The sequence below is a fragment of the Ictalurus furcatus genome, chromosome 14 (assembly GCF_023375685.1).
Source record: "Ictalurus furcatus strain D&B chromosome 14, Billie_1.0, whole genome shotgun sequence".
In the NCBI taxonomy this organism is placed as follows: domain Eukaryota; kingdom Metazoa; phylum Chordata; class Actinopteri; order Siluriformes; family Ictaluridae; genus Ictalurus; species Ictalurus furcatus.
The window spans coordinates 11862973-11878493 of record NC_071268.1 but is presented as its reverse complement, the minus strand read 5'-3'; the positions used below and the strand labels follow the sequence as shown (position 1 = coordinate 11878493).

General features: G+C 38.2%; 1 protein-coding gene across 1 annotated transcript in view; it reads left to right on the top strand.

Annotated features, from left to right (window-relative positions):
* Positions 1-14587, top strand: part of tcof1 (treacle ribosome biogenesis factor 1) — a 14604-nt gene extending 17 nt beyond the window's left edge. The window contains exons 1-8 of the mRNA XM_053642095.1: positions 1-198; positions 5096-5151; positions 5278-5330; positions 10528-10595; positions 10689-10872; positions 11824-13350; positions 13476-13549; positions 14055-14587. The exon at positions 1-198 is cut by the window's left edge and continues 17 nt beyond it. Of these exons, the coding sequence (XP_053498070.1) occupies positions 82-198; positions 5096-5151; positions 5278-5330; positions 10528-10595; positions 10689-10872; positions 11824-13350; positions 13476-13549; positions 14055-14114 (2139 nt within the window). The 5' untranslated portion in view covers positions 1-81 and the 3' untranslated portion in view covers positions 14115-14587. The remainder of the gene's footprint in view (positions 199-5095; positions 5152-5277; positions 5331-10527; positions 10596-10688; positions 10873-11823; positions 13351-13475; positions 13550-14054) is intronic.
* Positions 14588-15521: the final 934 nt, after the last annotated feature.

Here is a 15521-nt window from a genome sequence, read left to right as displayed (position 1 = left end):
GGTAGGAGGAAGCTAACAGCACAACACAAATGCAACAAAGTTCAAAAAAAGAAAAGAACTTTGTTGGTTTTGGAGGAAAAGATGACTTCGAAGGACTCTGGCGTTTCTGAGCATGCGCTAACTGAGTTGATTTATCGGCATTTAAAGGAGAATGGATTCAAGAAAGCCGCCAGCGCGCTCAAAAAGCATGCACCTCAGGTTAAGCACGTTTACTTTCAGCATCTCTGTGTATTAATAACTCCACTGACGCTTTCAAGCTGCATTGGAACCTGTAACAGTGTAGCATTAAGCCCAGCAGGTAGGAGGACTGTGTGTGTGTGTGTCTGTGTGTGTGTGTGTGTGTGTGTGTGTGTGTGTGTGTGTGTGTGTGTGTGTCTGTGTAAAACAGTACTCATAATGTAGCTTACAGCTTCTTAGACCTGGAGAATACCCTCCTGTCCTGCGCATGTGAGTGTTGCTGCTCTAACACACCTAAATGAGCAACGCTATAGTGATGTTGAAGTGGGTGTGTTAGAGCAGGGTCAGGACCAGAGTTGGGATCCTGTGCTGTAGTTAAGGTGCTGTTCTTCAAAAAACAGCTAAAGTTCCGCCTCTTCCTTGAGCTTGTAACTAACCTCGGAAACGCCAACCCCCACATTAGCTTTAAAAATAAATAAATAAATAAATAAAAATAACTCTGGCCCTTACATCTCTACTCTGCGCACTTTGCTTCTCTAGAACTCAATTCTAAATCTTGTATGGTAGCACTACTTTGTATTTCTTCATTTGTAAATTGCTTTGGATAAAAGTGTCTGCTAAATGGATAAAAGTAAATAACTAAGCTGACTACAACCTAATTTCCTGTCCTAGATTAACACTCCAGTTTCTACAGTGAGGGAAAAAAGTATTTGATCCCCTGCTGATTTTGTACGTTTGCCCACTGACAAAGAAATGATCAGTCTATAATTTTAATGGTAGATTTATTTGAACAGTGAGAGACAGAATAACAACAAAAAAAATCCAGAAAAACGCATGTCAAAAATGTTATAAATTGATTTGCATTTTAATGAGGGAAATAAGTATTTGACCCCTCTGCAAAACATGACTTAGTACTTGGTGGCAAAACCCTTGTTGGCAATCACAGAGGTCAGACGTTTCTTGTAGTTGGCCACCAGGTTTGCACACATCTCAGGAGGGATTTTGTCCCACCCCTCTTTGCAGATCTTCTCCAAGTCATTAAGGTTTCGAGGCTGACGTTTGGCAACTCGAACCTTCAGCTCCCTCCACAGATTTTCTATGGGATTAAGGTCTGGAGACTGGCTAGGCCACTCCAGGACCTTAATGTGCTTCTTCTTGAGCCACTCCTTTGTTGCCTTGGCCGTGTGTTTTGGGTCATTGTCATGCTGGAATACCCTTCCACGACCCATTTTCAATGCCCTGTCTGAGGGAAGGAGGTTCTCACCCAAGATTTGACGGTACATGGCCCCGTCCATCGTCCCTTTGATGCGGTGAAGTTGTCCTGTCCCCTTAGCAGAAAAACACCCCCAAAGCATAATGTTTCCACCTCCATGTTTGACGGTGGGGATGGTGTTCTTGGGGTCATAGGCAGCATTCCTCCTCCTCCAAACACGGCGAGTTGAGTTGATGCCAAAGAGCTCCATTTTGGTCTCATCTGACCACAGCACTTTCACCCAGTTGTCCTCTGAATCATTCAGATGTTCATTGGCAAACTTCAGACGGGCATGTATATGTGCTTTCTTGAGCAGGGGGACCTTGCGGGCGCTGCAGGATTTCAGTCCTTCACGGCATAGTGTGTTACCAATTGTTTTCTTGGTGACTATGGTCCCAGCTGCCTTGAGATCATTGACAAGATCCTCCCGTGTAGTTCTGGGCTGATTCCTCACTGTTCTCATGATCATTGCAACTCCACGAGGTGAGATCTTTCATGGAGCCCCAGGCCGAGGGAGATTGACAGTTCTTTTGTGTTTCTTCCATTTGCGAATAATCGCACCAACTGTTGTCACCTTCTCACCAAGCTGCTTGGCAATGGTCTTGTAGCCCATTCCAGATTTGTGTAGGTCTACAATCTTGTCCCTGACATCCTTGGAGAGCTCTTTGGTCTTGGCCATGGTGGAGAGTTTGGAATCTGATTGATTGATTGCTTCTGTGGACAGGTGTCTTTTGTACAGGTAACAAGCTGAGATTAGGAGCACTCCCTTTAAGAGTGTGCTCCTAATCTCAGCTCGTTACCTGTATAAAAGACACCTGGGAGCCAGAAATCTTTCTGATTGAGAGGGGGTCAAATACTTATTTCCCTCATTAAAATGCAAATCAATTTATAACATTTTTGACATGCGTTTTTCTGGATTTTCTTCTTGTTATTCTGTCTCTCACTGTTCAAATAAATCTACCATTAAAATTATAGACTGATCATTTCTCTGTCAGTGGGCAAACGTACAAAATCAGCAGGGGATCAAATACTTTTTTCCCCTCACTGTATAGTTCTCTTTTATTGATTTATTATGAAGTTCAGGCAGAGCATTCGGTAGTAGATTTAAGTATGTTTTGTTTTTGATGCTGTAAATGTTATATATATTTCTAATAGATTTACACTGGATTTGAATGTAAACTGTTTTTAATAACGCTTGCTAACATCTGGCCAAATGAAAATTAGGGCTGAGTCTGGATTATTAAAAGTACAGCTGATAGGCTACTGTTTATTAATGGGCACTGTCACTGAGAAATAAATTAGTGAATAAAAATAATTGACCTTCTAATTTTGCATGTCCTGTATGTTATATCATTTGTTAATAGTAGTCTTTATATTTTACGGAAAGACACACTACAGGTGAATAGGGTTTGTTTTTTTGTTTTTTTTAAACAACAGATATGACTCAGTTTCCAATATTTTTTTTTTTTTTTTTGCATTTGAACATTATCAGAAATGTACATAATTTTAAGCAAACGAGGCTTCATCTAGTTAAACAGGTGTACGTTTACATTGTAAACAAAAGCAAAATGTAGTCTTTAGATGATGATGCCTGAAAGTTTATTTCACTCTGATGAAAAAAAACAGAACAGTTTGTTGGAAAATAGTTTTTTATGTTTAACCAGTCCAAATCCACAAATTCCAAATGTTTTTTAATGCCGCTTCCACCAAGTGGCTGAGGCATTGTTTTTGTGTCGTCCATCCATCTGTCCGAGATAATCGTTTTCAAGAACGAGTGGTTGAAGGTCTATAGGATTTACATGGACTGATCGTTGTAACCAGCAGGTGAACTGATTAGATTTTGGATTTGAGTCAAACAGGGTCAGTACTTTCCTTCGATACTTCCTTCACTTTGAAGTCTATTTTAAGGGTATTTCTGGCATGCAAATTAAGAAGGGATAGACTTGTTGGTGGCAGAGGCATCATGCAGCCGGAAGTTGATGTGTGTATCATAATGAGACATAAATTAAAATGTATATCAGAACGTTTTTCAGGGATTATATGACATGCCGTGATTGTGGGCAGAGCTTAAAGGCATCATCATTGCTGCAAAGTTAAAGATATTGCAGTGGATATAAATGGATCTAAAATTCAAGACCTGTTGCAGTTTATCAAAAACAATCTGTAAAATGATTTTGACAAGACCATAATTAATGTTTCTACCTGTTTTGTTTTGCCTTAAAGGCACTGACTTTAGTGACAGTGCAACATGCTGCCATATACAAATCTCTCATTTTGATTTACTTCCAATCGTATACCTAATTTCTCATTTCAGCATTGTACTCTTAGCAGTATACGGTATATCCTGACAAGACTGTTTCTGTATGGAGTGTTTTTGTCCTGTAGTAATTGAAGGCATACTTTAGAAATACATTGACTTGGAATATTGCCTTGCTGGTTTTTATATCTGTATATATCATTTTGGCACTGAAATGAGCTCCGCCCCCAGCCAGAATATCACTGCTTAGCTCACCTTCTTTTTCTTAAAATGAAACTCGCAGGGCAAATGTAGTTTCAACACAGGGTGTGGCATCAGTATTGGGACAGAGAGGTTTTGTGATGTTATATTAAAAATAATCTTCTAACATGGTATGTTGCACTTTCATGTCATGTAGCGCTAAATACTGAAAATTGAAACAAAGATTCTGAAAAATGTGTGGTAGATCCATCATTCAAGGCCACGTCTGTGTGTCTGTGTGTCACGCTCAATACATTTACATGGATAACAATAATCCGATATTAAGATGATTTAAGAAATTAGCATGTAAACAGCGATTATTGATGACCTTAATCCGACTAAAGTCATACTCGAAGTAAACACAAATGGAATTAAGACATGTGGAGTATTCCAGTTTTAGTCGCATTATCGACGTGCATTACAGACATGTACACACCTTAATCACACTATTAACATCGTGTGGGAGTTTTCACCGCATTTTGCAATAGGACACGTACACACACACGGCAGTGCTCAACCGTTTAACGGCAAACGAGCGCACGGCTGCGTCCCAAACCGCGTACTTACTTACTATATGGTAGGCGAAAGACATGTATGTACATGCATCAGACGCAGCCCGTGACTTCAAGCAGTTGTCTGTTTGCACGTATAGCATGACAAATAATTAACTGCATTTGAAGCTTTCGTAAAATTAAAAATGTAACACCCAAAACTGTATACGGTACCATAACGAAGACCAACTGTATGTCGATATGTGAAATTCTGGAGGGAACGTCAGACGGCGTGGCGTGGGGCCGTAATGACATGTGACCTTAATCGATCTCTGTTCTATAACATGTAAAACAGGAACATGAAAGGAATATCCTAAAAGTAACTCATATAAACACCTTAATCACAATATTGTCTTATTCAGAATAAGGTCAATAATTAGATTACTGCTGTCCATGTAAACCTAGTCACTGTGTTGGAGTTGTGTTCTCATTATTGGAAAATTCATATTTCTACACAATCGAATTAATAAGATCAAAACATAATCTGTGCAGTGGATTAAAGCTGGACGTCATCTGTATTTAATATCAGTTATTATCATCTGAATCGTTTTGGTTTAATCTATGATGTAGAATGACTTCTAACCACTGACTAAATTCAATTCTCTGCTAATGTTGTAGGTAGAAACTACGGATGTGAAAGTGTCACTGGATGATATATTCAAGCAATGGATGAGGTAAGAGATTGACTGAGTGCAGTGATGTTAAGTCCTAGTCTCCACACAGAGGATATGGGCTGGGATTGGAACTGAATCCTGTGCAGTGCTTGTGTTAGAAAATTAATAACCTTTTATCTTTTGCAGTGAGGAACGGGAAAAGAAGAGTGATGAGCGAAAAGCTCAGAAGAAAAGTTCAGGTAAATTGTATGAAACGTTTACATTTAAATGGATTTATTTTAGAGACACTTTGAACAAAACTACTTGCAAAATATGTGGAATTCAACAAAGACTAATTTATCCACCAGTGTACCAAAATGAGATACCCGTAGGAAGAACAGAGAGAACCACAACGATGTGGTTCTCGACACAAGACTATGCATATTGTGCTGCATGGTGTATTTGGCAGGGGTGCAATGATGCAGCATATTGTTTCATTCATCAACATCAAACAATACACTCAAGTAGGCTATTCATACTCTGAAAAAGTAGCTTCCTCTTTGTCTCAAATTGGAATAGGCTACAGGGTTTTAAACAAAAGTACAGCAAAAAAAACTTGACATTATGTCGTCTTATGGGTTTTCTATTGATTATATAAATACTAAGGATCCATGTTTTTCTGATCACAAGCCCATTGTGTTCACACTTTAACTAGTCACTACTCCGGTTGTATCTCAATGCAAATTGATTTTTTGAACGTTATCTCTCATGATGTTGAGACATCCACTGACATCTGTGAGAAATGCTTTGAAGTTTTTCATTGAAAAAATGTAAAATAATCTATTTAAATTCATCCACCCCACTCTCTCTGACACTCCGCCTTACTGCTCAGCTGCCACAGCTAGCTTTAACCAATTTCAACAGGTTTCTTTTGAATTGAGGAACATAGTTATTAGGCATGCACCGAAATGAAAATTCTTGGCCAAAGCCGAAACCGAATATAATGAAAAACTTGGCCGAATACCGAACACGTTTTTCCACGTTTTTTCCATTTATTTTTGCCATTTTTCTCACCATTGCATAAATTAAAGAGTCAAAATGTGCTTTTTACTATTTTGTCTTGTTTTTCAAAGAAAAAAATCAATTACAAAAACTACAATTTCAAAATGTTTATTTAACACTGAACATTTTTTTTTCATTCCAGCAGGCATAGGCTACCAACAAGGCACAATATAACTTGTTATATTGAGTAAAATAAAAATATTTTGATGTGGTCATCTTTGAGCCCCCCTTGAATAGCCTATCTTAGGCCTATAACTGACTGCTGAAAGAATGGAACACTCTGTAGCCTACAACAAAAAAGTGCATTAAAAAGTGCATTGACAAGAGTGCAAAAAATGGTTCTATTCGGTTCTATACGGGTGATTATATTGGGGATATATACCGCTCGCGTCCCTGTACACCTCGCGGAGTATTATAGTATATATAGTATAGTTAGATATGTTGTTAATATTATGGTCCTTGATGGATTTAGTTAGTTTAAACTATACATTAGTTCATTTAGTCCCCGCTGGTTTTCCGCTCCCAGTCCATAGTACTAGTTCATGTTTCTTGTGTTGTGTTTTGACCCTGTTTTCTGTGACCGCGACTTTGATTCCCTTTGCCTGTCTTGACTACGTTTTTGTGGATTACGATTTGGATTTGTCTGCCTGCCCTTAAATAAATACGTCTTTACCTGCTTCCGTACTCTACTCCCTTTCGTCTCGCGACGTGACAGAATACTCCGGAACAGAAACAAAACAAACGTGCACGTGTCCACAGTAAACATCCGAAGAGCTCGTGACGTAGGTCGTGACATTCGCGCGTCTCACTCTGGTTGCTAGGCTATTTGGTCGCGTCATCAAACACGTCATTGTTCGGTCAAACTTATTCGGCCTTTTCACTTATTCACTTATGCACCGAATGTTCGGCAACCGAATTATTCGGCCGAAAATAGGAAAAAAAAAAGCATTTTCGGTGTTCGGCGAATAATTCGGTTGCCGAACATTCGGTGCATCCCTAATAGTTATGCATATGAAACCCATAACTTAACCCCCATCATGTTGTCCCTCCCCATTTATAAAGGATACTTTTGATACAATTGGTCCTAACATTCAAGTTATTATTAATTCTTGCTTACCCGCCGGTACTGTCCCTGTAGGTTTTAAGCACGCAGTTGTCCAGCTTTTGCTCAAAAAACACAACAGTGATGTGAAGTGTCTAAATAACTATCTCTAAATTGCCATTTGTTTCGAACTTAATGGAGATAGTTGTCCTGTCACAATTGCTACCAGTCCTGAATATGACCAAGACCCTTTCAATCAGGTTTCAAAGCCCTTCACAGCACTGAAATGACTTCTAAAGTACTGATTGAAAAGTACTATTAAAGCTGACAAATGATCTGTTACTTGCGGTAGACTAATGCGGTTTTGATTTTATTAGACCTTAGTGCTGCCTTTGATACGGTGGATCGTAACATCCTTTTGACATGCCTCGAACACTGGTTTAGCATAAATGGTACAACACGTCTCTGGTTCAACTCTTAAGCCTCTGGTATACTTCGTTTTACGTGTACGCTGGAGTATACTTCGTTTTATGTGTACGCTAGAGTATGCACACAGTCGTACGCATAGCCTTTCAAAGTATACACCATTTGACATGTACGCGTACATTGGCGGTCGACGCATGCACATTACGACAACTTGCACTACCCCTCCTGGCCTACAGGAGTCAGTACAAAGCAGTAAAGAAGGTCTTCTGGTGTGAAGGACAACAACGAAGAAGAATCACAACACGAAGAACAATGCTTGGGCAATCCCTCGCCATGATTAGCACCCATAAACAAATCCTTATAATCTTTAAGGCTAAAATTATATAAATGCGGGTACTTTCTAACCTGCACTTGTTGTCTCTTCCGTTTATTCCGGGTTTTTTTTTCTTCAACTACCTTGAGAATCAACAGCCCTGGGTCACTGCTGCCACCTTGTGGAACAACTAAATAGTGCAAAAGAATTAAATGCACATGTGCAAAATACACAAAGTTTTTCTCCTATGGAGTACCTCAGGGGTCCATCCTGGGGCCAGTTCTCGTCTGTTTGTACATGCTCATGCTTAGTAACATTTTTGGGAAATATAACATCTCCTTTCACTTCTATGCTGATGATTCACAGCTGTTTATCTCATTAAAATCTAGGGATTCCCTACAGATGATCCTGGACTGTCTTGAGGACATTAAAGACTAGTTGGCAAATAATTTTCTACAGCTTAACAGACAAAACTGTAATCATCTTTGGTCCTTCCAAGTCCAGAGCTGCCTTGCCAGCAAGTTAGGCCACCTCATCCCTTATGTAAAGTTACATGCCAAAAACCTGGGTGTTATCTTTGATTATGAGCTCTGCCTTGACAATAAATCAGTTCTGTTATTACAAATTGCTAACAACAGTTCAAATCATTTCTGTCTTTCCATGATCTGGAAAAAGTAATTCATGCCTTTATTACATCACAACTGGACTACTGCAATTCCCCATACTTTGGTCTTCCCCGGTCCTTACTAACACGCTTGCAGATGGTCCAGGATGCAGCTGCAAGACTGTTGACTGGTACTAAACAGTGTGATCACATTACCTCAGTTCTGGCCTCCCTTCACTGGCTCTCTGTCCATATTAGATTTCGGTTTAAGATCCTGCTGATTATTTTCATGACTCTTAATGGGCAGGCCCCATCGTACATCACAGACCTTCTCCATTTGCATTCAACTCTTATGTCTCGTAGATCTGCCAACAAAGTTCTGTTACATGTCCCACGGTCACATCTCAAACTAAAGGGTGACCGAGCCATTGCAGTCGCTGCTCCACGCCTGTGGGACCAGTTGCACTTGACATTAAAAGTGTTCATTTCTGCTTTTAAATCTAGGCCAAAAAGAAACTTTTATTTTATGGCCTTCTTGGCCCACTAATCTTTCAGTCCGATACGTTTGTAACTCTTTGCTTGTCCCCTGCTGTATGCCAGTCATTGTTGCTGCTGGTATGTGTCAGTTTTTGATGGTATGTGTCTCTATGTATTTTTTATAATATGTTTATTTAGATGGTTCCAATGGTGCAGATGTTGAACACCTGCTAATCAGCATTTCTGGTTTCCACTATAGATACTATCTCTCAGTTATTTGATATCCTGTATCTTTGACTTGTGTGGTATTAATTGCAGAGTGAGAAAGGAAGACGATTCACAGAAATATGAAAATGTCTCCAGAGAACTTGACTCAAGACATATTTAATTTAATATCATTTAATAAAATATATGTGACTCTGTGTAAGTTAGGCTGTGTATGTGAACTACTGGTAAAACTGTGGAGTTGCTCTAAAGCACTTGCAAAGCAATTTCTGGCACAATATCCCTGACAACATTAAGGAAGTTCTTGGGGTGTTTTTTTTTCCCTTTAATTTCTGTTCTTTTCTCTTTTTTTTAATTTAATATATATATATATATATATATATATATATATATATATATATATATATATATATATATATATATATATATATATATCACTGCACATTCAAAAACAAGAGCTGGCAAACAAAGGACTTTCAAATGATTTTAAGCTTTGTAAACAATAATGACCAGTATTTGAAATATCTGCAGTACACATCTGCAGCAACAAAATAATTAAGAATTTCATCTGATTTTGATCAAAGAGTGACAATGAAAATAAGTCGTTAATAGACTAAAAACTTCAGATGTTCAGAAAACAAGACAAAGTGCTAGTTTCGAGAAATGAACCAATAAATGCTTGTTGAACACGAGAAATAAAATGTTGCCTTTATTATAGGAATTAGATAATTGTATGATTTAGTCAGCTTGGCAAACTAGCAGCTGCATCAGATATCCTTCACATTAACGAGTAGGATTAAAGATACTTTCTTAAATGGAAAAAGTAGGATGCTAACATAATGAAAACTGAAATTATTTGTGGGCTCTTGATCTGCTTAGCACGACTTTCAATTTCTTATTTTGAGTGTTCCATCACCTCTTTCTGTGATTTACATCTTTGTTTTTGTTCCCCTCAAGTAGGAAAATACCACTGTGTTTGATTTATTGTCATTGTTTGTGATATTGTGCTGATGTGAAACCTACTAAAAAAAAACATTTATCATAATAGAAGCCCATTTCTCCAGTGACCTTACTTTTATTATTGTTAGTACTACTGACATAACAAGAACCTTATCTTAACTGTATATCTACAGTTTTTCCTCGCCACCGTTGCCAATGACTTGCTCAATTGGGTTAAATTCACACATTTAAAATCTGTATCCCATGTTTCTGTAAAGGTGCTTTGAGACAATGACCATTGTAAAAAGTGCTATACAAATAAAATTTAATTGAATTATCCCTCCTTATCTCTGTTTTTCTTTTATGCAGTGCCTAAACCAGAGTCAGCCAAGAAATCAGGACGCAACGTCAGCCCTGAGAAGAAGGTGAAATCCGAGGTATGATAGCTACACCGATATTTATAGGATGCCCAGTTTTGTATGTAATTACACATGACAAAATGGTCACCTTTACCCTGACCTCCTTTTTAGATTTCAGCTGCAGCCAGACATCAGAAAAGGAAAAAGACTGAAACCAAGACACGCAAGCGTACCAGTATGGTAGAAGGCCAAACATCAGAACTTAGCTCTAAAACTCCAACAACAGGAGAAGACTCCGACTCAGACTCCAGTCTGGATGTTGAGAAATGGAAGAGACTGGCCATAAAGCTATCAGGTTCGAGAGAAAGGAAGCATATTATAGACTTAGTGTTCGCGTTGTAGTGTTTTTTTTTTCTGATCGAACATCAGAATGGGGGGAAATGTGATGTGGAAACACTGACAAAACCGAGCAGAGTAAAGTGCAGCATGCACTTATGATTTATGATTTGTCCACTCCTGTATGATATTGTGTTTCCTGCACTCATTGATCATTTCATCATGACCATTTTACCTGCCACATAGAGGAAATATACTGCCCTCTGTTGCCATAAAGTGTGTCAGCTCACCTCCAACCTGTACAGCAACAGAGAGGGACCACCACAAATGACAGCATCACCAATGGTAGACCATTCTCAGCACAGAAATGACACTAGCATGGTGATGACATTATGATATGTGTGTGGTACTGGTACAAGTGTATCAGGAACATGTATATAGTATTGCTACAGTTTCACTCCTGCCAGAACCAAACACACTTCCAAGACAGTGTTGTGCTGTGAATCGTATACCAAATAATATCAGGTCAGTGGTGGTCCTTTCCATAGATGGATGGAGTAGAGGAGAGGTTGATAAACTACAACAGTTAGTAATTAACTTTATGTGGACCTATATGGTATTTTTACTTGATACCTAGTTTATTAGTTATCAGTGAATGAATGTAGCCGGACAATATCAGTTCTTTCACACCAAAAGCCTATAAATACAGGCATATGCACTGTCTGGCACTTTGTTGCCTATTCTAAGTGCAGCACAGTGTTTCTGGTTGAACTATATTTCATTCCTAAATTACATTAAATCTGTCTGTGATGAGAGGAATGACAATAAAGCCTACTTGTCGTGACAGGTGCTTGACAGAGGCTTTGGTTAGTCAGCCGAGGACTTCTATCCTGGACAGATGTATGATTGGATGCTAACTGCATATGATCATCACTATAAAATTGTAATTTTTTACTTCCTTTGTTGCCAGATGCTGACATTGCAAAGATGGATGCTTTTACGAACGTTAGCACATCTACCGCGAAATCCAGGAAGAAGCAAAAGCCAGCACAACCTAAAAAAAAACAAGAACAAACAACAGGAAACAGCAAACCTTTACCCAAGAAGACTAGAGCTAAACCCGCCATAAGCCCCACAAAAACTGACAACGTTGGAACTCCTTTAAAGCCAACAGCTTTTAGCATTTACGAATCGGACAAAGTTAAAATGCCATCTAATGAAGCCATCTTTGCTGAAACTGACATCAAGAGTCCTGAAATTAAAATGGCTACCAGTCTTTCAGATCAGGTTTTGACCCCTAAGACAGGTGTAAGTAATGGACTCTCAGAGAGTGACAGAATTAAGGTTAAACGCAAAAAAAAGCATAGCATCTCGGACTCTGATAACGTCGAAACTCCAAGTAAAAAGGCTGAGACTGAGAATACAGATGATATCTCAGAACCTAAACCAACTGATACTCCCTGTAAGAAAAAATCAAAGAAAGATGTTAAAGTTTCAAAACTTGTCAGTTTAGAAACTCCTTCATGGGTTACTGATCCTGAGGATGCCATTCAAAAATTACGATGTAGTTCAGATGAACTGTCTGAATCTAACAGTTCAAAACAATCTGAATGCGTTGTACCTTCTAAAACGGATGAGACTAAAGCTAAGAAGGTTAAATCTAAAAAGGTTAAACTTGAGGAGTCTGTAGGTGTTGATACCTCCATAAAAGCCGTCACTGAGGATGCCACTGGTTCCCTAGCATCAGGCCAGTCAGAAATAAATCAGGTTTTAGATTTTAACCCAGCTGAGACTCCCTCTAAGAAAGCGAAATCTAAGAAATCTAAGAAATCCAAAGAACTTCAAGAACCTGGAGATGTGGCCATGCCTTCTGGAGAATGTCAGATAAAGGATCAGACTGAGACTCTGTTACCATCAGTTGAAGAAGAGAAAAATGTTGTGGGGTCTGAACCGGTTGAGAAACAATCTAAGAAAGCTAAGAAAAGCTTATTGGAGACAAATGGGACTGAAACCCCAGCCACTACCAGCATCTTAGAACCTCTCAGTTCAGAGATGCCACCTAAAAAGTCTAAAACCAAGAAAAGTTCAGAAGTCGATCAGGCTGTTGTGGATGTCGGGGAAGGTGAGGCCACGAAAAGCAGTTCTTCAAAATCTGATCATACTGTTACCCCTTTAAAAAAGAGTAAAAGAAAGAGAACTGAGAGCTCTGGAGAAAACGTGACTTCTTCAGTAACTGAACATGTGTCCAAGTCATCACCTGAATGTGACAATTCAGCAGTGGACAATAGCCTTGTAGCTGCTGGAAACAGTACCGAAAATCAAGTCCAAGAAAGTGTTTCAGCAGTGGAGGAGGAAGGAAATCCAGAGCCGAAGAAGAGAAAGAAAAAGAAAAAAGAGAAAAAGAAAAACGAGAGCTGTGAAAATGTTGAAGAGGTTCCACCAACACCACCAGCAGAGGAGTTTGCAGAATCCCTGCCAAGCAGTGAGAAGAAAAAAAGTAAGACTTAAGTTCTAGTTATTTAATTTAAAACATTGCTGCTAATGTCATGGTAAAAAAAACAAAAAACAAATGTCCTTTTATTAAATACCTCTCTGTATGTCTGTTTGATTCATGATGTGCAGAGAAGAAAAAAGCTAGAGATGAGGAAATGCCATCCATATCCACTCCTGATCCTGAAGAACTCTCCCCAAAAAAGGTAAGTCATGCATGAGTGAACAATGGTGAGTTTTCTGAACAGTGTGAATTCTTTTCTCTGCCTTGTTTCCAAAACGTCCCAAGAAAACAGTTAAGCTGTTTCAGTTCTGATTGAACAATCTTATAGCTTTTCTACCAGACAGGGTAGCTTGCTTGTGTATGCCTGTGTGTGTGTGTGTGTGTGTATATATATTTCCCAGTACATAACTCTACCAGTTAAAATATTGAGTGAAATATTGAGCATAAGACACACTGAGTTTAGTGAAAACACAGAGAGGTTTTGGTGTAAACTTGATCAATGTTAGAAAAGAGACAGCAGAAACAGAGATTTTCTGTCACTGAAATGCAAACGTACGACGCTAGGTAGGCTGCTGTGTTATATCCTATGCGGGGTGTAGCAAATCACATCTGTAGGATTTTATTTTGTATACAGTTGATCTCTATTCTGGCTCCAATAATGAGAATGCTCCAGTAATAATCAACATTGTGTTCTCTTTATTACTCAGAAAAAGAAATCTTCAAAGGAGAAGGAGCATGCTGACGTGTCAGAACAGGGACTCATTTAAAAACAAAGAGCTGATCCAGCCTGGATATAAGATGGACATAAAAAAAATTATGTTAAAAAGAAATCTCGTATATGCCATCTTACGTTTGTTTATGGTGTCTGTCTGTAACATGTCTGTTAATGGTTTGTGGAGAGGACAAGCTTGTCGAGATTTTAATTATTTCATGTATCTTAACTTTTTTATGTTTTATTTTAAAATAACGTTTTTTATGTACATGTCTTTTTAATACGTGAGATGCAGGTCTTGTCATGTATCGATGCTGTTTGTTTATAGAAGAGTAATCATGGAAGCATTAAAGCGGTCCTTTAATGATTAAGAACTAGACTCTTAAATACAAATTACCTGTAATCTCTCTACATTTTTATAAATATAAGTTTCTACTTGTAAACATGTTTGCTTGCGTGGTTTGATTTGTGCTGATTTAAGAGTAATCATCCTAAACCTTTACAGTAGGTTTTTTGTCAAAAATCTTTCTGATTTGTGCCAAAAAAAAAAACAGTTCTCCATGTCTTCCACCAGTGTGAATCTCTAGTTATTTAATAGGATTTGTAATATGAGGGAGCAGTTTGTGTGCATTTCTGATGCAGGCAACTTTATCTATCACACACATAAGTACTTAGGTGCTACAAGAAAGCAATTGTTAATTACAAAACTCAAGAATGCACACCATGTAATTTATTCCTCAGATGATAAATAAAGAAGAGCTGCACACTTAGATCAGGATTTCGGTTATAGTACAGTAAATTTCAGAGAGTAACTGCAGTGTAGTTCTGTAATAAATGTATAGGTAGTAAATAGGGCAGAGCGCACACACACACACACACACACATACTTCAAGTTAGGTCTTGTCCACACTGTCAATTTAATGATCGGAAGTTTGAAAGAAAAATAAAAAAGATCATACATTCAGTCTGTATGTGTAAAACCCTTTACACATTCCTTTACAAGAGCAGGGAATTACTATGCAAAGAATAAAACAGTTAGGAGAGGCTGTTATAGGACAAAAATCAATTACTGATTGGTGTGATGTGGCCCTGCAGTAAGTGGAGTTACCCGTACCAGCATTTAAATTAAAAATAATTTAAAAAAAAAAATCGTTTATACTTCCTGTACTACAACATTGGCCACAGCTAGCATTTTTTTTTTTTTTAATTGATGAACAACATGTAATACCTTTTAAAATGTTTATATTTACCCTTAATATTCCTTGATACAAATTAGTTCCTTTTATCACTTAAGTTCTGGAAAACGTGCTGACTTACAAAGTCCTGACACTGGTGACTGCTTCAATAAATATTGAATAAACGTCCTCACATAAAACTTCACCGCATCAAGATGATGTATTTTTTGTTGTTGAATAATGCATTCTAAAAGAGAAATGTTTTATTAGTCTTAGATTATGTGAAG